This window comes from Physeter macrocephalus, unplaced genomic scaffold (assembly GCF_002837175.3).
Source record: "Physeter macrocephalus isolate SW-GA unplaced genomic scaffold, ASM283717v5 random_214, whole genome shotgun sequence".
Lineage (NCBI taxonomy): Eukaryota > Metazoa > Chordata > Mammalia > Artiodactyla > Physeteridae > Physeter > Physeter macrocephalus.
Genome location: NW_021145500.1, coordinates 66,460 through 90,357, shown reverse-complemented (window position 1 = coordinate 90,357; position 23,898 = coordinate 66,460). Strand labels below are relative to the sequence as shown.

At 52.8% G+C, this 23,898-nt stretch overlaps 1 protein-coding gene across 1 annotated transcript in view; it reads left to right on the top strand.

Moving 5' to 3' along the window:
- Positions 1 to 200: 200 nt before the first annotated feature.
- The window catches only part of LOC102976048 (GCN1 activator of EIF2AK4), a 30,221-nt gene continuing 6,523 nt past the window's right edge, over positions 201 to 23,898 (top strand). The window contains exons 1-29 of the mRNA XM_028484699.2: positions 201 to 487; positions 657 to 846; positions 1,039 to 1,109; positions 1,770 to 1,935; positions 2,286 to 2,480; positions 3,561 to 3,807; positions 4,224 to 4,345; positions 4,657 to 4,771; positions 5,859 to 6,038; positions 8,355 to 8,575; positions 9,779 to 9,847; positions 10,049 to 10,187; positions 10,275 to 10,471; positions 10,672 to 10,814; positions 11,883 to 12,000; positions 12,114 to 12,329; positions 13,347 to 13,511; positions 15,248 to 15,409; positions 15,694 to 15,786; positions 15,987 to 16,130; positions 16,230 to 16,499; positions 16,740 to 16,853; positions 17,318 to 17,548; positions 18,550 to 18,743; positions 18,877 to 18,991; positions 20,815 to 20,911; positions 21,277 to 21,425; positions 21,818 to 21,925; positions 23,157 to 23,375. Coding sequence (XP_028340500.1) covers positions 216 to 487; positions 657 to 846; positions 1,039 to 1,109; positions 1,770 to 1,935; positions 2,286 to 2,480; positions 3,561 to 3,807; positions 4,224 to 4,345; positions 4,657 to 4,771; positions 5,859 to 6,038; positions 8,355 to 8,575; positions 9,779 to 9,847; positions 10,049 to 10,187; positions 10,275 to 10,471; positions 10,672 to 10,814; positions 11,883 to 12,000; positions 12,114 to 12,329; positions 13,347 to 13,511; positions 15,248 to 15,409; positions 15,694 to 15,786; positions 15,987 to 16,130; positions 16,230 to 16,499; positions 16,740 to 16,853; positions 17,318 to 17,548; positions 18,550 to 18,743; positions 18,877 to 18,991; positions 20,815 to 20,911; positions 21,277 to 21,425; positions 21,818 to 21,925; positions 23,157 to 23,375 — 4,722 coding nt within the window. The 5' untranslated portion in view covers positions 201 to 215. The remainder of the gene's footprint in view (positions 488 to 656; positions 847 to 1,038; positions 1,110 to 1,769; positions 1,936 to 2,285; positions 2,481 to 3,560; positions 3,808 to 4,223; positions 4,346 to 4,656; positions 4,772 to 5,858; positions 6,039 to 8,354; positions 8,576 to 9,778; positions 9,848 to 10,048; positions 10,188 to 10,274; positions 10,472 to 10,671; positions 10,815 to 11,882; positions 12,001 to 12,113; positions 12,330 to 13,346; positions 13,512 to 15,247; positions 15,410 to 15,693; positions 15,787 to 15,986; positions 16,131 to 16,229; positions 16,500 to 16,739; positions 16,854 to 17,317; positions 17,549 to 18,549; positions 18,744 to 18,876; positions 18,992 to 20,814; positions 20,912 to 21,276; positions 21,426 to 21,817; positions 21,926 to 23,156; positions 23,376 to 23,898) is intronic.

Here is a 23,898-nt window from a genome sequence, read left to right as displayed (position 1 = left end):
CATGCCATCATTTCATGAGAGAAAAGCTCTTTGAAGAGCAGGTAATAAGCTGAACTGACTCATGGCACTCCCTAACCAGCGCTGTCCAGTGGAATGTTCTGCAGGGCTGGAAATATACATCTGTGCTGTCCAGTGTGGTAGCCACCAGCCAGCGTATGGCTGTTGAGCACTTGAAATGTGGCTGGTGCAGCTGAAAAAGTTAGAGTTCGTTTTAAATGATTTCACTGTGGAGACCCACGTGCGGCTGGTGGCTATATTTTGGACGGTTCAGCCCTAGAGGGAGGCAGGGTGGTGGGGGGCAGGTCAGAGGCTCTTCCCAAAGGTCATGCCTCACACGGTGTGATCCCACCCCCTCTCAGGGGCTGTTGGAACTCCACATGGTATTGCCAGCGCCTGATACTGATGAGAAGAATGGCCTGAACCTTCTGCGGAGGCTCTGGGTGGTCAAGTTTGACAAGGAGGAAGAGATCCGGAAGCTGGCTGAGAGGTGAGAGCCGTCAGAAGGCTGGTTTTCCTGCTCTGTTCTCTTTCCCCTCATGAAATAACTGGACCCAGCGTGCTCAGCCTACAGAGGGAAAAAGGGTCAGGTGGTCGGGTTTGGCAGGGCCCGTGCTGCAGATCCTTGTCTGACCAGCTCCGCCTTTGGTCTGCTACAGGCTCTGGTCAACCATGGGCCTAGATCTGCAGCCAGACCTCTGCTCCTTGCTCATCGACGATGTCATCTATCACGAGGCAGCTGTGAGGCAGGCCGGGGCCGAAGCCCTCTCCCAAGCAGTGGCGCGTTACCAGCGGCAGGCGGCAGAGGTTATGGGCAGGCTTATGGAGATTTACCAGGAGAAGCTCTATGTGAGTCGTCTGTGCACCGCGATGCAGTCTGGGTGTGTGAGGGTGGGTTGGACCCTGTTCAACCTCCCACCTGCTCCAAACAGGAGCCGCACTGTGGCTCAGGGTGGCTTGTGCCTAATCTCCCATCTCACCTGGGTCGCTGGCTTTACTGGAGAGAGCACTGCAGTGCATTGATCAACCTGTCTGTTGCAGCGGCCGCCCCCGGTGCTGGATGCTTTGGGACGAGTTATCTCAGAATCTCCTCCAGATCAGTGGGAAGCCAGGTATAAAAGCTGCTTCAGCCTTGTACCACTCAGTGTTTTCTGAGGTGTGGCAGGTTGGCTGGGCTGGGTGCTGTGAAGAGGCAGCATGGGATAATGGATCAGCGGAGGGAAACAGCAAGACCTCCCTCTGAGTCAGAGACCTGAGTTCAAGTTCTGGCTCCTCCTGGCTAGCTAGACGACATGTTTCTCCTTTCCTCCGGGGGACTCTGTTTCTGTAGAGGTCCCTGGGCCTCTCCTTACTGCTGTAGCTGAAAGAATAATAGTACTTAGCCTTTGTAGAATATGTCCATTTCTGAATGCCTTCACATCTGGTTCCTTCACCTCCCTTTCCTCCTACCCTAGAGGGAGAGGGGTAGGCGATGCACTCACACATGGGGAAACAGAGGCAGAGCTGGTCCCCTCCCCCAAGGTCACCCTGTAGGAGGTAAACTCTGGGCAGATAGGAGGTCTCTGTTTTACAAGTGGGCCGTTCCCAAACCAGTGGGCACAGCGGTGGGTAAGCACACGGCATTGGGCTCCGTGTTGTGCTCTGCCCCTGAAGCAGTGTTTGCTGTTGGCAGGCTCACTCTCCTAGTGACATACTGGGATAGGTGCCACCAGCAGGGGAGGAGGCCTCTGGCTTGCCCTTGTCCCCCTGACATGCTCCCCCTTCTTTCCTAGGTGTGGCTTGGCTTTGGCCCTGAACAATCTCTCCCAGTGTTTGGACAGTTCTCAGGTGAAGCCACTCTTTCAATTTTTTGTCCCTGATGCCCTCAACGACCGAAACCCAGATGTCCGGAAGTGCATGTTAGATGCAGCCCTTGAGACGCTCAACACGCATGGGAAGGTAAAAGATTTCAACTAGCTGAGGAGGTGGGGAGAAGGCTGGGCCAAGGTGGGCTGAGCACTGGTGCCACAGGGATGCTGAGTGCTCGAAATCCTGGCAGGGCACTAGCCCCCGTGGAAAATTCCATTTGTATTTCTTTTGAGTCATAAAGACCCCCCAGAAGGGTGTTAAATTCTTGTAAGTCTGCTGCAGTCCTGCCAGAAAACTGGGAAACCCGCTGGCACTGCTGGCTAGCTTGTTAGGATGCCTGTCCCAGAGCCAGACTTGGGCTTGGTCCTGGGGCAGAGACCGTCATCCCCAGGCACAGCCTACGGGCTGATGCGAGGCTCCGGGAGCTCTTGGCTTTCTAGGAGAACGTCAACTCGCTGCTGCCGGTGTTTGAGGAGTTCCTGAAGAACGCACCCAATGATGCCAGCTATGATGCTGTGCGGCAGAGCGTGGTGGTCCTCATGGGCTCTCTAGCCAAGCACCTGGACAAGAGCGACCCCAAAGTGAAGCCTATTGTCGCCAAGCTCATCGCCGCTCTCTCCACCCCCTCCCAGCAGGTACCTGCCCCCTGGCCTGGGCCCCCAACTGTGGGTGGGCAGGTGGGATGCTAGGGACAGAGTCGGGTATCAGGGTCCAGAAGGCCCAGTTTTCTGGGAGGAGTCATCTCGCCTTGGGACAGCCTGGTTTACAGCCAGGAATACCCACCTCTGGAGGGGGAGTTAGTTACTTTGTTCTAGTAGACCTCTTAGATGTTTTCATTTTTTCTGCTCATTTTCTAAGAGTCATTTTTTGCATTTAGAGTAAACCTGTCCCTGGGGATACAGAGGTTTAAAAAAAAAATAAAAGAATCGTTCTTGATGTGTTAGCCTTTTCCTGATCCTCTCCCTGTGTTAGTTATATGTTTTGGGGGCCTTGTGATGCAGCCTCCAAGCCACAGTGCAAAGGATTTTTTTTTTTTCTCTTATTTGAAAAACACATTTATATGTATTTTCTGTGACTTGCATTTCGGACAACCCAGAGTGTCCTCCTCAAAGGCACAGTTGAAAACCACAGGTTTACTGAATTGTGGTCAAATAGGCTGTCAGAGTACCTGGCCTCCCAAGCTTCCTGCCCAGGCCCCTGGCTGCAGACTGCCTCGCTGCCCTGGTCGGGCTTCATGAGCTGTGGCTGGAAGACAATTGACAGCATCTTTTGGGACTGCTTGATTTGGACCTGGCCCTGTAAGGCCCAGCCCCATTTCCCTGTAACTGACAAATTTGAAAACTGAGAGACTTGGGCTGTTTTTAAGGAGGCACAGTAGCATGCTTCTCTCTGGATCTTTCTCTGTGAGTGGGTTTAATCTTCCTGAGGTTTTACCCCACCTGCCCAGACCTAGGTTCTCTCTTCATACCAGAAATAGCACCGTAATGGCTGATGCTCTCCTGGCGAACAGATGTAGCGTGCACCCTGACGGAATGCGGGTCAGGCATGAGCTTGTACCACCATCTGCCTTTCCGATGCCCTGTGTGGTCTGACAGGCGGTGGCTGAGATGGGGCTGGGGGACGTCTGGGGGTGAGGTGCTGCGGAAGACTGCATCGGCTGCCAGGGCCTGGCTGTGGTTGAGCTGCAGCACTGACGCGGCGGGCCCCTCCCCCAGGTCCAGGAATCCGTGGCCAGCTGCTTGCCGCCCCTTGTCCCCGCCATCAAGGAGGACGCTGGAGGGATGATCCAGAGGCTGATGCAGCAGCTGCTGGAGTCAGACAAGTATGCTGAGCGCAAAGGGGCTGCTTACGGGCTGGCGGGCCTGGTAAAGGGCCTGGGCATCCTGTCGCTGAAGCAGCAGGAGATGATGGCTGCACTGACTGATGCCATCCAGGACAAGAAGAACTTCCGCCGCCGAGAGGGTGAGTGTCTCCAAGCTTGGTGCCGCTCAGCGTGGGAGGTCAGTCCCCATGGCTGCCAGAGGAGGGAATCTGGCTTTTCCTCCCCTGCTGAAGGCTGGAGTTTGTGTATGTGCTGCAGTGGGGCAGCTGTCTGTGAGCCATTCCATCCCATCCTTGCTGATGCGGCCCGGACTTCCTTTTTTCTAACTCAGCAACACCCTCAGCTGAGAGAGACTTGCCATTCTAGCTGTTAGTGCTCCCTGTTCTCACCTCCTTTCTGCTCAGGGGAGGCAGAGGGGCTGCTCCCTCCCGGGGCAGTCACTTTAGTCCCACAGCTGCCCTGAGTGTTTCCAGAGGGTGAGGAGGTGGTGGGGAGCTTGTCCTATGGCTGCTCCGAGAGGACATCCTGTTCCCAGCCGTCCTGCCTTCTCCCCCAGGAGCGCTCTTTGCCTTCGAGATGCTCTGCACCATGCTGGGGAAGCTCTTCGAGCCGTACGTGGTTCATGTGCTGCCCCATCTGCTGCTGTGCTTCGGGGATGGGAACCAGTACGTGCGTGAGGTAAGTCCTGAGGCTGCACTTGGGAATGGCTGGCAGTGGTTCGAGGCCCCTGCTGCTGGCAAGCCCTCTGCCCGCATCTTGGGCACTGGTTACTGGTACGGACTTCTCTGGTTCCCAGTGAAGTACTGAAGCCCTGTGAGGTGAGAAACCTTGTTTCGCCTGCTCAGCTGTCTCTGCGGGCCTGGGCACAGGGTCTGACGCCGTAGACCCCCCAGTGAGCATTGGTCACCAGGAGAACCCTCGGTCCAGCATCAGGCCTTGACCCTTGCGTAGCCAAGGAGGCCCCTGAACATCTTTTCTCCTCCCTTGAGGCTGCAGATGACTGTGCCAAGGCTGTGATGAGCAACCTGAGTGCTCATGGGGTGAAGCTGGTGCTCCCCTCCTTATTGGCTGCCCTAGAGGAGGAATCCTGGAGGACCAAAGCCGGTAAGGCCGCTCCCTCTGTGTCTCTGTCTCAACTTCCTATTCTGAACACTGCCCTCACAGGGGTCCAGAGCCACAGCTCTTGAGTGTGCTCCCCAGCCCAGGGATGAGGCCAAGACTCTGGTTAGGCAGCTCATTCCTTTATTAGTTTGTGTGCTTTCTTGCAAAGAACACGCCTCTCACAGGAGCCACAGACCTAAGTCAGGAAATCCCAGAGCTTTAAGGCTAGTCTGTGGCTAGGTCTGTGATTTTAAAGCCTTTCCCCGCACCATTAAACCGCCTTTTTTTTTTTTTTTTTAAAGAATCAAGTTTTATTTTATTTTTGGTGGCGTTGGGTCTTTGTTGCTGCGTGCGGGCTTCCTCTAGTTGGGGCGAGCGGGGGCTATTCTTCGTTGCGGTGCGTGGGCTTCTCATGCTATGGCTTCTCTTGTTGTGGAGCACGGGCTCTGGGTGTGCAGGCTGCAGTAGTTGTGGCTCGCGGGCTCTAGAACGCAGGGTCAGTAGTCGTGGCGCACGGGGCGGGCTTAGTTGCTCCACGGCATGTCGGACCTTCCCGGACCAGGGGTTGAACCCGTGTCCCCTGCGTTGGCAGGCAGATTCTTAACCACTGCGCCACCAGGGAAGTCTCAAAACCCCTTTTTAAAAAATGTAATCTTATTTGGAATCCTAATTTGTAAAACAGAGCTGCTCAGGTTTGGGGAGGGTCAGCATTGGGGCTTCCTCCTCGGTCCTTCAGACTTCCCCCCTACATCTTGAAAAATCACAATCTTAATCAGTCTTTTTATTTGTGGATGAGGAGACTGAGGCCAGAGAAATTCAGTGAATTGACCTTGGATCACTGTCAGCTCTAAGCCCCGTCTGGCCACTCTCCCCAACACTGCCCAGACTCTCGCCCAGGCTCCCAGGCTCAGCAGGCCTCAGGAGCATTTTGCTCACTTGGCTGGAGCCAGGCCCTGTGCCCTCTTCCCGGGACTGCTGGAGCAGTCTGCAGAGGAGCAGGCCACGTGTCCCTTGCCCGGGCAGCCAGCCCAGGCGACTTGCCAACCTGTGCTCAGTGATTTCATGCTGGGCGTGTGTCTGCCGTCTGCAGGGTCGGTGGAATTGCTTGGGGCGATGGCGTACTGTGCTCCTAAGCAGCTGTCGTCCTGCCTACCCAACATCGTGCCCAAGCTCACAGAGGTGCTCACCGACTCCCACGTCAAAGTGCAGAAGGCTGGACAGCAGGCGCTCAGGCAAATTGGCTCCGTCATCAGGAACCCGGAGATCCTGGGTATGCCTCTCCCATGAGGGCACTGGCCCCGGTTCCTCCTCCCATCCCTGGACACTGCAGGGAGCATGCACCCATTCAGCTTAGGCCCTCTGAGGACAGATATGTTCACATTGAGATAACCTCTAAATTTGGGGAAGCCCTTTTCCTACGATTATAAGTGGAAAGTAGTTTGGAAGTGGTCTGTTTTCCTGTTGGTCTGGAGCAGTCGTTGACTGCTCAGGTAGGGAAACTGAGTTGTTGGCCCAGGAATAGCTTGACTCTAAGGGAGCCTTGAGGTCAACAGATAAATGACAAGCTCTGGACCACATCTGTATCATCCACAGTGTTAGGTTTTGGGGAACTTTTCTATTCTCTCTCATTCTAGGAGACCTGTGATAGAGGGAAGGTTAGGGAGCTTACTTTTTAGTGTGGTTCTTTCTTGAGTAATTAGGGAAAGATTGATTTCTAGAAACAAACCCCACCCAGCTACCTTGACCAGTACTGTACTTGTTAATTTTTAAGCTTCAGCATAGAACATCGGTACCCATTCAGTGCCTTTCAGCCTGAGTATTTCCAGACTTGTTTTCATTCAGAAAATGATGGGTTTTTGTTTTTGTTTTTTAAGGGATGAATAGGTAGATGTGGATTTTGTTGTTGTTTACAATGTCCAACACCCCTGGGGATTTCTAAGGCCCAGAACAGTCTCATCTCTATCAAATGAATGTCTTCATTTTCGGAATCCAGCCTGGGGCCTTTTTTTTTTTTTAATTGACTAGTTTGTATAATGTAAAATTCACTTCTCAAAAATGTACAACTTAGTGGTTTTTAGTATATTCACAAAATTATGTAAGTATCACCGCTGTTTAGTTCTGGGGCATTTTCATCATCCCAGAAAGGAACCCCACACCCATTAGCATTCACTCCTCATTTCCCCTCCTGCCTCTAGCCCCTGACAACCACTAATCTATTTTCTGTTTCTGAGTTTGCCTATTCTGGACACTTCATGTAAATGGCATCATACAGTATGTGGCCTTTTATGTCTAGCTTCTTGCATTTAGCATTATGTTTTCAAGGTTCATCCACACTGTAGCATGTATCAGTACTTCTTTCCTTTTATGGCCCAATAATGTATTCCATTGAATGAGTATACCACATTTTGTTTATCCATTCATCAATCGGTAGATGTTTGGGTCATTTCCACTTTTTGGCTATTAATGTTGCTATGAACATCTGTATCCAAGGTTTTTTTTTTTTTTTTTTTTCCCGTAGGCATGATTTCAGTTCTCTTGGTTAGATACCTAGGAATGGAATTGCTGGGTCATGTGGTAACTGTTTACCTTTTTGAGGAACTGCTAGACTGTTACCCCACTCGGCTGTACCGTTTGACATTCCCGGCAGCAGTGTATGCGAGTTCCAATTGCCACCTCTGTTATTGTCTGTCTTTTTGGTTACAGCCATCCTAGTGGGTGTGAAGTGGCATCTCATTGTGGTTTTGATTTGCATTTCCCTAATGACTAATGATGTGGAACATGTTTTCATGTGCTTATTTTTCATTTGCATATCTTCTTTGGAAAACTGTCTATTCAAATCCTTTGCCCATTTTTTAACTGGGTGATTAGTTTTTTGTTGTTTTTGTTGTTTTTTTTGGTCTGTGTACTTGGCTTGCATGATCTTAGTCGCCTGACCAGGGATTGAACATGGGTCCTGGCAGTGAAAGCACCAAGTCCTAACCACTGGACCTCCAGGGAATTCCCTTAAAAGTCTTGACCAGCATGTGTCTTTGTAGTTGTTGAATTCCCTGGGTTTGTGGAAAAGATAAGCCAGGTATTCCTCTTGGAATTCCTTCTGCTGGGCTGATGGTGCTGAACTTTTGAGAGCTTGTTGTATCTGGGCTTAGCTACTCTGAGTATTGTGTGCTTCACTCCCACCACTGGTTCAGGGGCCTTTGGTGTCTCCAAACAGTTTTTTCACAAAACCACTTTGGGTTGCTGCTTCCAGAATAAGATCCATGTTGTCCAAGTAGCTCTCCCACGGAGGCCCAGCGCTGAGGCTGCAGCTCAGTGCCATTGAAGCTAGCCCACAGGTGCCCCACCAAACCACAACTGTGCAGTGCAAAGGGGTGATGGCTGCCGTCCCCATATCACTTCCTCTTGGGGAGCAAGAATAGAATTGCTCTTTGCAGACAGGCTGGCTTCCTCAGTTGGCGATTTGCAGGGCTCTAGGGAGGGGTGATCTTGGACTCCCTTCTCTTTTGGCCCCCTCTAGTGCTGGGGATCCAGCAGATTTGCCACACCATAGACTTGTATAAAGCAGCCTCTCTCTTGTTTGGACATGCAGCCATTGCCCCAGTCCTGCTGGATGCCCTGACGGACCCCTCTCGGAAGACCCAGAAGTGCTTGCAGACCTTGCTGGACACCAAGTTTGTCCACTTCATTGATGCCCCGTCCCTGGCCCTCATCATGCCCATTGTCCAGAGAGCCTTCCAGGACCGTTCCACAGACACACGGAAGATGGCAGCCCAGATCATTGGCAACATGTACTCCCTGACAGACCAGAAGGTATCAGCCTATCTGGGGCTCGTACAGGACAGACCAATGGATGCTGGTTTAGGGCACGGAGTCCCTACTGACAGTAGACACAGGAGAGCTATGAGCATTTGATCCCTGATTATATATGGGGGGAGAAATGAACCATTTGGGGGTGGAGGGTAGAAATCTAGGCTCTCTGGGCATCTTCCAGAACATAGCATTACAAGTCCTTACTAGCTCAGCCCCCAGGTGAGGCCTGTCCCACTGGGCTCCTTTTATAGATTGACAGGGAGGAAAGATCCAGCCTCGCCTTTGACCTTTCAGGAGTGTTGGGAAACTGGCTGCTGCTTTGACTGCTTGCAATGTTTTCTTGTCGAAAGCATTTGCTTCTGTAAGCCTCTCAGAGGAAATTAGCCTAGTTTGGGAGATTTACTTTGTTTGTTTACTTGCTCCTAGGGGCTTGGATGTGTGATCTCACTACCACAGCTCTGCTTTGCTTGCTGAGGCTTTGGGCACAAGAGATAAAGTTGGAAAGTTAGTCAATCCTAGGAAATTTGGGATAGTTGGAAAACCAAAAAATTTTATCCATAGCCCTCCAAAAGCTAAAATATTGTTAATGTTTTTAAATTACATTTAAAAAATATTTTCAAACATAAATGTATTTCCAAGTTATAGCAAGTTATTCATAAAACTGAGTTTTTAACAGTTATATAATATTCCAACGAGTTTATGTATCATAACTTATATAATTCTATTGTTGGTCATATAGTGTCTAAGGTTTTTTTGCTATTTTAAATGATGCTGCAGTGAACATAAGGCTTTTTCTATATTTAAAACTGTTTCTGAAAGCTGAATGCCGTATCAAGAGACATAAACCTTTTAAGGTGAAGAGAGTGAAAAGATGATAATGCAATTCTGAAAGGAGTGCCAAAAGAATTTCCTAGATTCCCGAGGCTGGGCAGCCCTTGGTCCCAGGAGGAGGAAGAGCATTGAACTGCACCTGGGGGCTCACTCGACCTCTTGAGGATGGGCCTGGGGTCCCTCGTAGGTTTCCCTGAGCAATCACACTGGCCTTCAAGGAACCGGTGGGAGTGGTGGGGGTTCTTTGCCAGTGACAAGCACCCCTGTGAGCGCTCCTAGTCAGCAGAATGGTGTGGTCACGGTCCATCGTGAAGCAGGGCTGGAGAAAGCCGGAATTGGGCCTCCGCTGAGCCACCTCTTCTGTTATTGCAGGACTTGGCTCCTTACCTTCCAAGTGTGACGCCTGGTCTGAAAGCTTCTCTTTTGGACCCTGTACCTGAGGTGAGTCTGGGAGGAGAGGGGTCAGGAGCTCGTTATTTTAGCCCAGTCCCAGAAAATTGACTCCTAAGAATTCCCTATAAGCTGCATTTGCGTCTGTCTGGTAAAGGGAAGGAGACCCTAGGGGACCCCGCCTTGCTCCTGCGTGGTCACCTGGTCTTGAGCCACATCTCCTCGCCATCTCTGCTCTTGGTTACCTGACAGGTGCGGACGGTGTCTGCAAAGGCTCTTGGAGCCATGGTGAAGGGCATGGGGGAGTCATGCTTTGAGGACTTGCTGCCGTGGCTGATGGAGACACTGACCTATGAGCAGAGCTCTGTGGATCGCTCAGGCGCCGCGCAGGGTGAGGCAGGGTGGGCCCAGGGGCCAGACCGCAATGCCCTCTGGGGACCCTTACATCTGGTGGGCTCATTCTGTCCCTTTCTTGCAGGGTTGGCCGAGGTCATGGCTGGCTTGGGGGTGGAGAAGTTGGAGAAGCTGATGCCAGAAATTGTGGCTACAGCCAGCAAAGTGGACATTGCACCCCACGTCCGAGATGGCTATATCATGATGTTCAACTACCTACCCATCACCTTCGGGGACAAGTTCACTCCTTATGTGGGGCCCATCATCCCCTGTATCCTCAAAGTAGGCACCAGCGACAATGCTGAGGATAGCATTACTGAGGAGGGCAGGACACATGCGCTCTCCCAGAGAGCTAGGGCTCCCCGCCAGTTGGGGCTGGGTGGCAGGAGTCCTCATCCTGCTCTTCAGGGAGTCCCATTTCCTCTTGGGTTTGGGTGCCTAGGGGGCGGCAGTTCTGGCTGACCCACCCTCTGTGTGCACAGGCTCTTGCTGATGAGAACGAGTTTGTGCGTGATACCGCCCTGCGTGCAGGCCAGCGGGTCATCTCCATGTACGCTGAGACGGCCATAGCCCTGCTGCTGCCCCAGCTGGAGCAAGGCCTCTTTGACGACCTCTGGAGAATAAGGTGAGAACTCAGGCAGAAAGACCCAGTGGCCATAGTTCTGTGTTTGGGGAACTGAGAAATGAAAAGCAAAATGTTGCCCAAAACTCTCAATTTTTCCAGACCCTCACTTTTAACCATTTTGTAACTCTCCAGTATCCCATAGCAGTGTCTTCAATTCTGATTCTCTTCTAAAAAGTTTTCTCTATTCAGTCTTTCAGTTTGTGTCAAAATTTCAAATGCGAATGCTTTTTAATCTGAAAATTCTACTTCTAGAATTTTATTGCAAGGACATATTTAGTCAAGAGCTTAAAGATGTATTTAGAAGGACGTTTGTTGCGGTATTGTTTATCATTTGGAAAACTGAAGGTAGGTTTAAAAAAGTCATCGCACATCCACACCATGAACTTTGATTTGGCCATTACAAAGAATGACATAAGGACTATGTCAGCTGACACAGAAAGCTCCTCGACCTATTGTTGATGGAAAGGTGCGGGCCGTGGCCCGGTGTATGTGGTGCAGGCCCACTTCACACATGGTATGTGGGAGGGTGGTGTGTACAAGGGTGTCACCGGCGTGTCAGAGTGGTTGCCTGGGTACTGGAAGTGTGGGTGATTGTTTACACTCTCTTTATATTTTTTTGTATTGTTTGAATTTTCAGTTTCAATATGATATTTCTGTAATCATTAAAAACAATTAATTTAATTTGAAGAGAAACAAAGTTTATCCTTCTGGGCCTCTCCTTATGTCTGTAGTTCTGATGATCCACATTCCTGGTTTCTTGTTAATACTTCCCTCTGTGCTCTCTTCTCTCTTTTTAATAACTTTGTTATAGAAATTTTCGTATCTGCTTTAAAAAAATGTCTGTCCTTTTTTATTATTAAAGGAATGTTCATTAGTAGATAACTTGGAAGGAACATATGTGGGAGACTGTAAAGAAATGAGTATCGTCTGTGACCTCTCCTGTTCTAAGAGAACCACCATGAGTGTTTTGGGTACACTTCCTTCTAGTCTCTTTTCTGTCCAGTGCTTAGTTGTGCACTGAGACATCCTCCTGCGACTGTGTGACTCTGTTCTTGGCCTCCTTCTCAGGTTCAGCTCTGTTCAGCTCCTTGGGGATCTCCTGTTCCACATCTCGGGAGTCACTGGGAAGATGACCACAGAAACTGCCTCTGAAGATGATAACTTCGGAACTGCCCAGTCCAACAAGGTGCGTGCCTTGTTTTGATTTTCCTCCCTCTGCTGATGGTAGGGAGACTCCCTGGCACTCACACTGTGGAGGCTTCACCACCTTGTGTTCTCTGCTTCTTTCCACTGCTGCAGGCAATCATCACTGCCCTGGGGGTAGATCGGCGGAACCGGGTGTTGGCAGGCCTGTACATGGGCCGCTCTGACACCCAGCTGGTTGTGCGGCAGGCATCCCTGCATGTCTGGAAGATTGTGGTCTCCAATACCCCCCGCACCTTGCGTGAGATCCTGCCCACCCTCTTTGGGCTCCTGCTGGGTTTCCTGGCCAGCACGTGTGCAGATAAGAGAACGGTAAGTTTCGTAGGCCTTGCTTCTGACCAAGCAGCCCTTGATGCCTCTGATGCCTGCAGAGAATGGGAGAGCCCCCAGGGTCCCCTGTCTAACACGGGAGCATTTATTTATTTACTTAGTTATTCAACAAATATTTGTCATCTACTATGTGCTAAGCAGAGGCCCAAGACCTGGGGAGATAGTGGAGAAGAAAGGCAGCCTCGTGGAGCTACAGTCTGGTAGAGGAGATGAATGTTAATCAAATAATCACAAAAACAGATGGAAAATGCAACTATGACAAGTGCTATGTGGCACTACCAATGCTTATAACAGGTCAACCAGCTGGGGGTCAGGGAAGCCTTCTCAGAAGAAGTGATGCTTGAAGATGAACGATGAGTGAGCATTAATGGGTGGGGAGGTGATGAAAGACTGTTCTGGACCAAGGGACTAGTGCTTGAGATACCAGGATGGGATGTGCACAAGCCATGAGGTGGGCGGGAATGCAGCCAACAGCAGGGGCTGAACGAAGGCCGGTGTAGCTGGAGGAGAGGCCCACCAGGGCCGGTGATCGCTTCTGCCAGTCCTCTTTGGCCCACTCCCAACCCCCATCCCTGGCAAGCAGATGTGTATTTGGCTCTGAAGAAGGGTTTGCATGAGGCCTCAGAGGAGATGGGTTTTTTCCTTAAAGTGTTTATTCCAAATTCAGGGTCCCCTTTCCTGGGCAAGAACATGAGGGTTAAGTGACTTCTAGGCCACAGTTTTTGATCCAGGGAAATCGGCCCTTGACTGGGCAGCACGTGATGAGTTCTTGGTCATATATAAGGTGCTTGCTTTTGCTTTAGGTTGTGTAGGTGTGTGTGACGCAAAGAGATCATTTTATTTTGTCATGTTTTACAAGCACCGTGGGGGCTCTTCAGGGGTAAGAGCATTTGGGAAAGTAAAAGTCTGGGAGGTTCCAGGGCCCTCATTCTGGAGTTGTGCACTGGGTGCCCTGGGGTTTGCAGGGAGTCGATGTCCTGACTTGAGCTCTGCCGACAGATTGCAGCCAGGACACTGGGAGATCTCGTCCGGAAGTTAGGGGAGAAAATCCTACCTGAGATCATCCCCATCCTTGAGGAAGGCCTGAGGTCTCAGAAGAGTGATGAGAGGCAGGGAGTGTGCATTGGGCTGAGCGAGATCATGAAGTCCACCAGCCGGGACGCTGTGAGTATCTCCTCAGGGCCCCGCAGGTCCTGCACCTGACTCAGAGGGCCAGGGAGGTTACAGGACAAACTGCACCACTAGCGACACTTCACCCTCAGGGACATGCGAACCTCGCTCCAGAGGGCGTTGCTGGCAGCGGGGTGCCGGCGGGGCCGCAGTGCATTGGAATTTCCTGCCCAGCTTTCCCATCGGTTTTACAGGCTATAAGACCTAAACGATTTAGAGGCCTGGAGTAGTTTTTGGAGATAGTCTTTCCCTCACCACTCCTGAGGTTGCTCCAGAGTAATCCTTTTGTGTCACTACATCAGTTCAGTTAACACGTGTGGTGCACTTAGCAGAGAAAGGAGGTGCGTGTGTGAGTGGTGGAGGGCGGCGGAGAGCAGGAGAGCGCGCTCGTTCTCAGAGGGAGCGGAGTAGATGAGAGTGAGTACCCAGTGGGTGGAAATGCATTGTCTCCAGAAATGAGACTGTTTCCATAGCAGCTACATTCAAGAGGGTTGGAGTCCTTTTCACTGACCCTACTTTTCTACGGTAATTGATCCTCCAAACATTGATCCTCCCCAACGTGGGGAGTAGGTTGAGAGTAGGCATAGAGCTCTCGATCGAGATGAAAGCACCAAAGCGATGAATGGGTGGCGGGTCAGAAATTTGAGCACGTAGCCAATAGCTCAGCCTGAAAAGCCTTGTCTGATTTACAGGATCCTTCTCCTCCTGTGTGTATCAGTATACGTATTACATTTGGGGTTTTATATTTGCATTTTTCAAAGAATAAAGGTAAATTCTGTCACCAAAAGAGCTGTGATTCATTAAATAGTAAGTGCCCCAAAGGCTGAGGCCTTGCTGGTGGCCATATTCATATTCAGTCCTTAGATTCATAGGGGGAGTTGCTTTGGTGGAACTGGTTGCAGAGGCAACAGAGCTGTCATTGGCCCCATTGCAGACGCAAAGACTTCATAAGGAAGCAAGTTTTTTTTTTTAATTTCAATTTTTATTTTATTTTTTTTTAATTTATGGTTGTGCTGGGTCTTTGTTGCTGTGCCTGGGCTTTCTCTAGTTGCGTCGAGCAGGGGCTACTCTTTGTTGCGGTGTGCGGGCTTCTCACTGCAGTGAGAAGCTTCTCTTGTTGTGGAGCACAGGCTCTAGGTGTGCGGGCTTCAGTAGTTGTGGCACATGGGCTCAGTAGTTGTGGCTCACAGGCTCTAGAGCGCAGGCTCAGTAGTTGTGGTGCACAGGCTTAGTTGCTCTGCGGCACATGGGATCTTCCCGGACCAGGGCTCAAACCCATGTCCCCTGCATTGGCAGGTGGATTCTTAACCACTGCGCCACCAGGGAAGTCCCAGGGAGCAAGTATTTGAGTTGAGACTTGAAGAAGGACTTGGGAGTTTCCTAAGAGGATGAGCAAAAGAGTCTGGGGAGCGGAGGCCACATCACTAGGGTCCTCGCCATGAGAAGGAGTTTGGAGTTCCTGTAGGAGACCAGCGTATTTGGAGAACTTGCCGGAAAAAATCAGGCTATTAATTATTAAGTCTGGTGAAGGCTCCTTGGGAGTAGATTACGCAGCCTCTCTGCTTTTTCATACTTGTACATTTCCACAGAAACCATCTAAGTTAAAAGAAAAAAATAAAGTCAAGCCCAGGGAGCAGCGGTGGCCTGTCTGGGCCAGAGGTCCTCACCGCCCCCCTGCTGATTTCCTCTCCCTCTGCCACGTCAGGTTCAGTACACTTGTACCATTGCAGGTGCTGTATTTCTCCGAGTCCCTTGTGCCCACGGCAAGGAAGGCCTTGTGTGACCCGCTGGAGGAGGTCAGAGAGGCGGCGGCCAAGACCTTTGAGCAGCTGCACTCCACCATCGGCCACCAGGCTCTGGAGGACATCCTCCCATTTTTACTGAAGCAGCTGGTGAGTGGCTCTGCCCCACACCTACCAGTCGGGCTTTTACCGTCTCTGTAGAGGCAACACGTGGGGGGCTGATTCTGCCAAGGCAGCCGCAGTGTGAGCCCCAGAGGGAGTGGGTGCACAGGATGGGATTTGGCTCTGTGCTTCTCCTTTGACAGTCAGTCCATGTGGGTGCAGAGGGAGGAGGGGAGGAAAGTGGAGAAGGACGTTGGCGCCGGCTGGTCCAAGACAGCGGAGGTGGAGACAAGAGCCGGGTCCTGAACCTTGCCCCCAATGCCCCTCTGCAGGATGATGAGGTGGTGTCAGAATTTGCCTTGGATGGTCTGAAGCAAGTGATGGCCATCAAGAGCCGTGTGGTGTTGCCCTACCTCGTGCCCAAGGTAAGTCCCAACACGTGGCAACCCCTCTGGCCCAGAAGCCACAGCCACATCACTGTTCCCCGGGCCTGCGTGAAGGCCAGCTCTGAACTCAGATGCTGGGGGAGGCTGGTGACTCTTGCAGTGGGATGGGATCTCCCAGAGCCTAGTGCCGCGGCCAGCATCGGACAGCACCCATTGAGTTGCTGTTCATCGTTCCGCAGCTGACGACCCCACCTGTCAATACCCGGGTGCTGGCTTTCCTTTCGTCTGTGGCGGGCGACGCCCTGACGCGTCATCTTGGCGTGATCCTCCCGGCGGTCATGTTGGCCCTGAAGGAGAAGCTGGGGACTCCAGCTGAGCAGCTGGTGAGTGTCACAGTCACTCCTGCAGGCTCTCTAACCCTGCCCCATCCTGTCCTGTCCTGGAGGAGCTGTGCTCAGCCGAGGCATCCCCTGTGGTTTTAGGAGATGGCCAACTGTCAGGCTGTGATCCTCTCGGTAGAGGATGACACCGGGCACCGGATCATCATCGAGGATCTGTTGGAAGCCACCCGCAGCCCTGAAGTGGGCATGAGGCAGGCTGCTGCCATCATCCTCAACATCTATTGTTCCCGCTCAAAGGTGGACTACACTAGCCACCTGCGGAGCCTGGTCTCAGGCCTGATCCGCCTCTTCAACGACTCCAGCCCTGTGGTTCTGGAGGAGAGCTGGGATGCCCTGAATGCCATCACCAAGGTGAGGAGCTGTGGACCCCACAGCCAGCTTCTGATTGTGGACAATTCCAGGCGCTTATAAGACTAGACTCCTAAGGCCCCCCATGTACCTATCACCTAGCTTCAGCATCTGTCGATTCGTGGGCAGTCTTATCTATCTCCCACCCACACCTTTCCGCCTGCTATATTATCTTGAAACAGTCTTGAGAGGGCTTTACCTGGAACTCTGACATCCTCTCTGCTTTCTCCCGGCTTCCCACAGAAACTGGATGCTGGCAACCAGCTGGCACTAATTGAGGAACTACACAAAGAAATCCGGCTCATAGGGAATGAGAGCAAAGGCGAACACGTGCCAGGGTTCTGCCTTCCAAAGAAGGTAAGCCAGGGCCCGTGCAGGGTGCGGCGGGCATGCGGCCTTCCTCTGCCTTCCCCTTGGGTCCCAGGAGGTGAGGCCGCTGGAGCAGGCCGTGTGTTAATCTGGCTTAGTGCTCTAGGTACCATTCTGCACCTTCACAGACAGCGTGTTTCTTCCCCGTGGTGGCCCCATGGGGACAGGGTTCATCATCTTCGGTTTAAGCGGTGGAAGCCACCTCAGACAGAGTGAGTGAGTGACAGCAGTGCAGGTACCTTGTGTGGTAGGCCTGCTGGGACTCTGCTCTTCTTGTCACTGTCAAGACTGTTCCCCAGCCAGCACCATCTCAGGCTGCGACCCTGGCGGCCTGAATCGATCTGTCATGGAGTTGAGGAGAGGATGGCTAACAGGAGCTCCTTGCTTCGGGTGGGAGACACCTGGGCCCAGAACCTTTGAGATTTGACTCTCAGATGTGGTTCTCTTGTCAGGGAGTAACCTCCATCCTTCCAGTGTTGCGGGAGGGCGTCCTGACTGGCAGCCCAGAACAGAAAGAGGAAGCGGCCAAAGCTTTAGGCCTGGTGATCCGCCTGACCTCAGCTGACGCCCTGAGACCCTCCGTGGTCAGCATCACTGGCCCTCTGATTCGCATCCTGGGGGACCGGTTCAGCTGGAACGTGAAGGCGGCTCTGCTCGAGACACTCAGCCTTTTGCTGGCCAAGGTGAGCGACTGATGAGTTCACGCCCTCGGTTCATTCAGGCCTTAGAGAATTGATTTGTGTGCAGGACGCTGGCACGCGGTGTCCCGTGGAGGCGGGGTGACAGCTTATCATGGGGAATCGGCAGAGCAGAAGGAGTTAAGACTTTGGAGTCAAGACTCACTGCACATGGTCAATTCCAGGTCCGCCACTTGGTAGCTGTATGGCCAGAATGACCTTGGGAAAGTTATGCAGCCTCTGAGCCTGTTTCCTCGCCTGTGTTTTGAGAGTACTAAGACTGCTTGCCTCTTGAAGGGCAGTGTGACACAGGGCTCAGATAAAATAACATCGGGCACGATGGACCCATCGTCTTGGACCCATCTGTATTTTGTCACAAATGTGCCTGTTTTTCTATGTGTGGTCGGGGATTAGACTGGATTGTTAATGAGGGGACGCACATGTGTACAGGGATGACCTTCTGAGGCTGTTCCATAGGATTGTTCTGAAGGCTGAACGTTAAATGCTCAGTAGATGGTATCTGCCCTTACACACCTGGTCAGTTTCCCTGTCTTTGCACTAAAATGTTCTTCCAAGGTACTGACAGCGTCTCCCAGCCTGCTCTAGTGTATTTGGAGACAAGGGTTTCGAGTCACTTGTCCACGTGGACAGGGCTTCACTAAGCCAAGTCCACGGCTCCCTCGGTGGTGGTGCTGCTGGTGGTGCTGGTGCTGCTGGTGGTGCTGGTGGGGGGGTGATAGTGGTGGTAGTGGTGGTGGTGCTGGTGGTGTCATCCTCCGCCTCTGCCTCCTCCCAGTGCAGCGCAGGATGCTGAAAACGGAAGAGGAGACTGAGTGTGACCTCTCTGTGCTGGGCGCCCCTGTCTTAACGGGACATCTATTCCTGGCCTATGTGTGGGAGCCAGGGCAGCTTATGGTGGTTTGTGATCATTTGTTTTCGTGCCTATAGTGCACTGTGGCCTTGGACTCCACCTCAGCTGTGCTTTTGGGTGTGGGTCTCTCAAACAGGTTGGGATTGCCCTGAAGCCCTTCCTGCCCCAGCTGCAGACCACTTTCACCAAAGCCCTGCAGGACTCTAACCGGGGCGTGCGCCTGAAGGCTGCTGATGCGCTAGGGAAGCTCATCTCCATCCATATCAAGGTGGATCCTCTCTTCACAGAGTTGCTGAATGGAATCCGGGTCATGGAGGACCCGGGTGTCAGGTGAGGCCCTGGTGGGGAGAGCTGTGGCCGTGGGGAGGCCGGGCAGCTCCTGAAGCAGCCCGGGCCCTGCCTGTGCGGCGGGAGCAGTGGTGAAGCAGAGCCAGGTTTTAAGTTGGGTGCACTGGTTCTGTAGGGACACCATGCTTCAGGCCCTGAGGTTTGTGATTCAGGGAGCAGGGGCCAAAGTGGACGTGGTTATCCGGAAGAGCATCGTCTCGCTCCTGCTGAGCACGCTGGGACATGACGAGGTACAGCAGCAGGTGGACGCGGGGCTGGGGGGCTCGGCTGGTTTCCCTTCTCTTTCCTTTGGTTGGCATCTCTGCTTTGTGTTAGAAGAACTTGGTCAGTAGTGATAATCACTCCCGACATTCGTATCACTCTGGGGTTTACCACGCTTCTGGTAGTGAGGGAGACAAGGCGCGTCTTGATATCGATGATGTGTTGTTTAGATAAGGAAAGTAAGGTTTTTAAAGTCCCAGGTCTCTCATTCATTTGTTCTCTAGTCTTAAACAAGTCACTTTCCCTCTCTGCCCTTCATTTCCCCAGTTGTAAAGTGAAAAGTTTCGTTTATTGGTTCAGAAAACATTTGCTGAGCCGAAGGGCCTAGCCCAGAGGTGAATGAAACATGGGCACAGCCCTCAGGAAACTGTCTGGTGTCTGTCCAAGTAGGAGGGCTTAGCACTGTTTGAGAGGGTGAGACTCACTTGGGGCTGCACCTTAGCAAGTGGTAGAGTCGAAACCAGGACCTGAGCCCTGTGACTCCTGGTTCTGTTCCGATGCCGTTACTGTAGCCTTTCCTCACCCCGTCTAGAAGCATTTGTGAAGTACCCCTTGACAGCCCAGTGCTGTGGTGGGCCCAGGAGGACTTGAGTCTCTGAGAAGAATTTTCTCTTTGCCCTCTGACAGCCCTCTGCTGCGTGGCCAGATGTACACTGTGGGGCTGATCTCTGGAGAGAGGCCTCTGGGTTCACATGGAGCTACACCCCGTCATCTGCCCATGCACGGGGCCGGCTATCACGGCCCTCCAGCTGAGACCCTGGCCTTCTCTGGGGTACAGATGGGAGACTCCACCTTCTTTTGGTCACAGTCTGTCAGGGTTTTTATAGGGCCATGCACAGTGCAAGCAAAAGTTAGTATGTAAACCAATTTGCATTTCACCACAATGGAGCTTAAAATAGATCCCGTTGGAGAGAGTGGCTGTCGTGTCAGAGAGAGCCAGCTTTAGCCTTGCTTGGCACCTGGGCAGGGAGCTCAGAGGCCCAAGGTGCTGGCCAACCGCCCTCTCCCTCAGAACTTCCGCTGGATCGAAGGTGGCAATCCAGAGTGCCAGCCCAGCTGATGCCTCCCCATGGGCCCTTGAGGCTCTGGTTGTTTGTTTGTTTTGTTTTGGGGGAGGCACGCCAAGTTGGCACTTCCTAATACTGTAGCACATAACCTGAATCCACTGTGTGGTGTCCCGTAGTTAGCTGGCAGGGAGAGCAGGAGGGAGCTGCTTATGTACGTGGCTTTGGTTTTGACAAAAAACACTCGGCCTTTACCTATTGCCTTGGGTTGATCAGCTCTTCAGTTTGACTTCCCGGGACAAACCTGTGTAATGTCGGGGCAGCAGGGAGTCTCTCTGGACATAGGCGGGTACATGAGCAGTTCGGGGGTGGGTGTGGGATTGGGGGTAGAGCTCCAAGTGGGCCTCTGACCGCCTTTCCTGGGCACTGTGGGCGGGAGTTCACGCCCCTCCCTGCCTCACAGGGCTGTTGATAGTAACTGAGATAATAAATATGAAGCATTCAGGCTTGTAAGAAGAAAGGTGCTATGTAAATAAGGTTATTATTGCTATTATGATGATGATTAACGTATGCACACAGGCTGGAGTTTTCTAAAATTAAGTGCTGGGTGTGTAATTTTTAACACGGCACCGAGTGGCAGCTGCAGTGAGTGGCAGTCCCCGTCTGGCGGCGGGAGCGTGATTGCCTGGAGGGAGGACTGGACTTAGGGTCCGCCTTCCTTCCACCGTGGTTCCTGCGGAGCCGGTGTGGGCTTGCATCCCCATTCACTGCCTTCTCTGCTCCGTCAGGACAACACTCGCATCTCCTCGGCCGGGTGCCTGGGGGAACTGTGTGCCTTTCTGACGGAAGAGGAGCTCAGCACTGTTCTTCAGCAGTACTTGCTGGGTAAGCCTCTTGTGTCCACGGGGGGCTTCCTTTTCAGGGCCTCTCTGTCTCCCCTTCCCCTCAGAGGGTCTTCTGGCAGCGGGACCACCCTCTCCTTGGAAATTCAGCTGTTAAAACAAAATGGAGTTTCTGGGGGTCCTGCAGCCCCGAGTGTTTCTGCTCCAAGAACACAAGCCACAGTCTGGAGCAGTTTGTGAGGGATGGCTGCTTGACGTCCACTTGGGGCAGGGAGGTCTGTGTGCAGCGTGGACTGGGGTTTCCAGGCTCTGAGCTGGCACATGAGTCTCAGGTCGGGGAGGTGGGCTTCGTGGGTGGTGGGCCATGCTGTGAGGTGCGGGTTGACCCCAGTGTGTCCTTCCACCCAGCGGACGTGTCTGGCATCGACTGGATGGTTCGGCACGGGCGGAGCCTGGCTCTCTCTGTGGCTGTGAATGTGGCTCCCAGCAGACTCTGTGCAGGCAGATACAGCAGTGAAGTTCAGGACATGATCCTCAGCAATGCCATGGCAGACAGGGTAAGGCTTTGGGGCAGCCAGACTCGGTGGTCAGAGACCTGGGTTCAAATTTTACCTTTGCCAGTAACTTACTGTGCCCTTGGACTAGTGCTTGATCTCTCTGGGCCCCAGTTTCATCATCTGAACAGTGAGGAGTTCGGGTTGGAGCATCTAGAGGTCCCTTCTAGGTCAGAAGGTCTCTTTGATTCCTGACCTGGGAACTAGTGACTCGGGCTTGGTTCATCTGCCTCACAGCCACGGCAGACCCTCTCCATGAGAGCTGCCGGGGGGTGGGGACTGGTGGGGAAGAGGCAGGGTCCCCGGAAAGTCCTGGGGAAGGGCTGGTGCCTGGCCCTGCTGCTCTGAGGATGGAGCCAGAGGCCACCCCGTCTAGCTCTCTCCTGTCTCCACAGATCCCCATTGCTGTGAGTGGGGTCCGGGGCATGGGCTTCCTGATGAAGCATCACATCGAGACAGGAGGAGGACAGCTGCCAGCCAAACTCTCCAGCCTGTTCATTAAGGTGAGCAGGGCAGACAGGCTTGTGAGAAGGACCCGTGACCAAAAAACACCAGAAGTGTGTCCTCTGTATTCTTGGAGCTCTCCATGGATAGCCTGCGGCATCTCTGAGCCCATAGGGCTGGAATGCAAAATGGTCGTGTGTGAGTTTTTCTCTGGAGGAGTGCCCAACTTTTTTTTTTTGCCCAACTTTTTGTCAGAATGTCAAATAGACCTATGACCCCAAATCACGTTAAGAACCTCTATTTTAGGCATTCTTTCTAGGCACACCAATTTTGCAAACTTTGGGACAGACCTGGGTTCAAATCTTAATAAACCTCCTCTTCCCTGCCTGCCTTTAGCAGGCATGACACTTACTAGTGTGGCTGTTGTGGTGGCTGTTATGGTGGCTGCGAGACCCAAGGAGGAGAGCTGGGGAGCCTGACTGCAAGGCCCCAGCCCCTGTGTAATAGAGCACGCTTCTCAAACGGTTGTGTGCACACAAGACAGAACCAGAGTCTGCATGCTAAGAGATGCGGCCAAGCCTGAGACCCTGCCTTTGTAACCAGCTTCCAGGCAATGTCAGTGCTGCTGGTGCGCTGACCTCGCTCTGAGTAGTGAGGTTCCCAAGGCTGACTGCACCACCCTGCAGGCACCCACAGTGGAGAGTTTACAGGGCCCCGATTAGATTGAGCCTGTATGACGGCATCACCCTGCATGCAGCTTTTATCAGCGTTTATTACTGATGACCTGCTGTGCGCCCGGCCGGGCTAGACCCTGAAGGTGTAGAGGTGAACAGGGCAGACAAGATCTCTGGAGGTGGAGGTACACAAAAAGCCGGTGGGAAGGCCTTGATTTAGATAGGGCTGGCGGGGAGACCTCTAAAAGCTGACATTTGAGCTGAGCCCTGAAGGGTGAGAAGGAACCCACCAAGTGAGGATCTGGGCCAAGCACGTCCCGGCAGTGGGACCAGCCAGTGCAGAGGCCCGAGGCAGGAAGCAGCATGGTGTGTTTGCAGAAGCTGAACGCCCACGTGGGCCGCGAGTGGTGAGCAGAGGAGAGACGGGCATGAGATGAGGTGGAAGAGAATAGGGTCCGAATCACACCTGGTTATTACCCTCCCACAGTGGGGATGGCATTGGAGGGGGAGCAGTGGGGTCAGTTTCCACGATGAAGAGAGTGTCAGGGCAGAGTCTGGGCTGCTTTGAGAAACAGACTGGATGTGCCTGGCTGAAAGCCTGTACTCCTCTTCATAGTGTTTGCAGAACCCATCCAGTGACATCAGGCTGGTGGCTGAGAAGATGATCTGGTGGGCAAACAGGGACCCGCTGCCTGCCCTGGACCCCCAGGCCATCAAGCCCATCCTGAAGGCTCTTCTTGACAACACCAAGGATAAAAACACCGTCATCAGGGCCTACAGCGACCAGGCAATTGTCAACCTCCTCAAGATGAGGCAGGGAGAAGAGGTGTTTCAGGTGGGAATCTGGGACTGGCGTGCCTCCCCTGGGCGTCTGTGAGCACTGGCCTTGCAGGCCTTCTGCATGACAGTGTTTAAGCATCACTCTTCACTGCCACCCCGTCCGTATGCATGAGTGTTGACAAGCAGTTTGTAGTCGAGTGACAGGTCTGGTGCCTAAAATCACATTCCTCTACTCCTGAGGTGTTCAGACTTCTTTCAGCAGCAGAGCCCCTTGTTCAGATAGACTCTCACGTGGCACACAGCCCTACAACAGATCCCACAGTGCTGCCTGTTGAGGCCCAGAGTCCTGTCACTCAGTCCCCTGCCCGCTGAGCAACCTTTAAAGCACTGAACAGGGCTTCCCTGGTGGCGCAGTGGTTGCGCGTCCGCCTGCCGATGCAGGGGAACTGGGTTCGCGCCCCGGTCTGGGAGGATCCCACGTGCCGCGGAGCGGCTGGGCCCATGAGCCATGGCCGCTGGGCCTGCGCGTCCGGAGCCTCCGCAACGGGAGAGGCCACAACAGGGGGAGGCCCGCATAC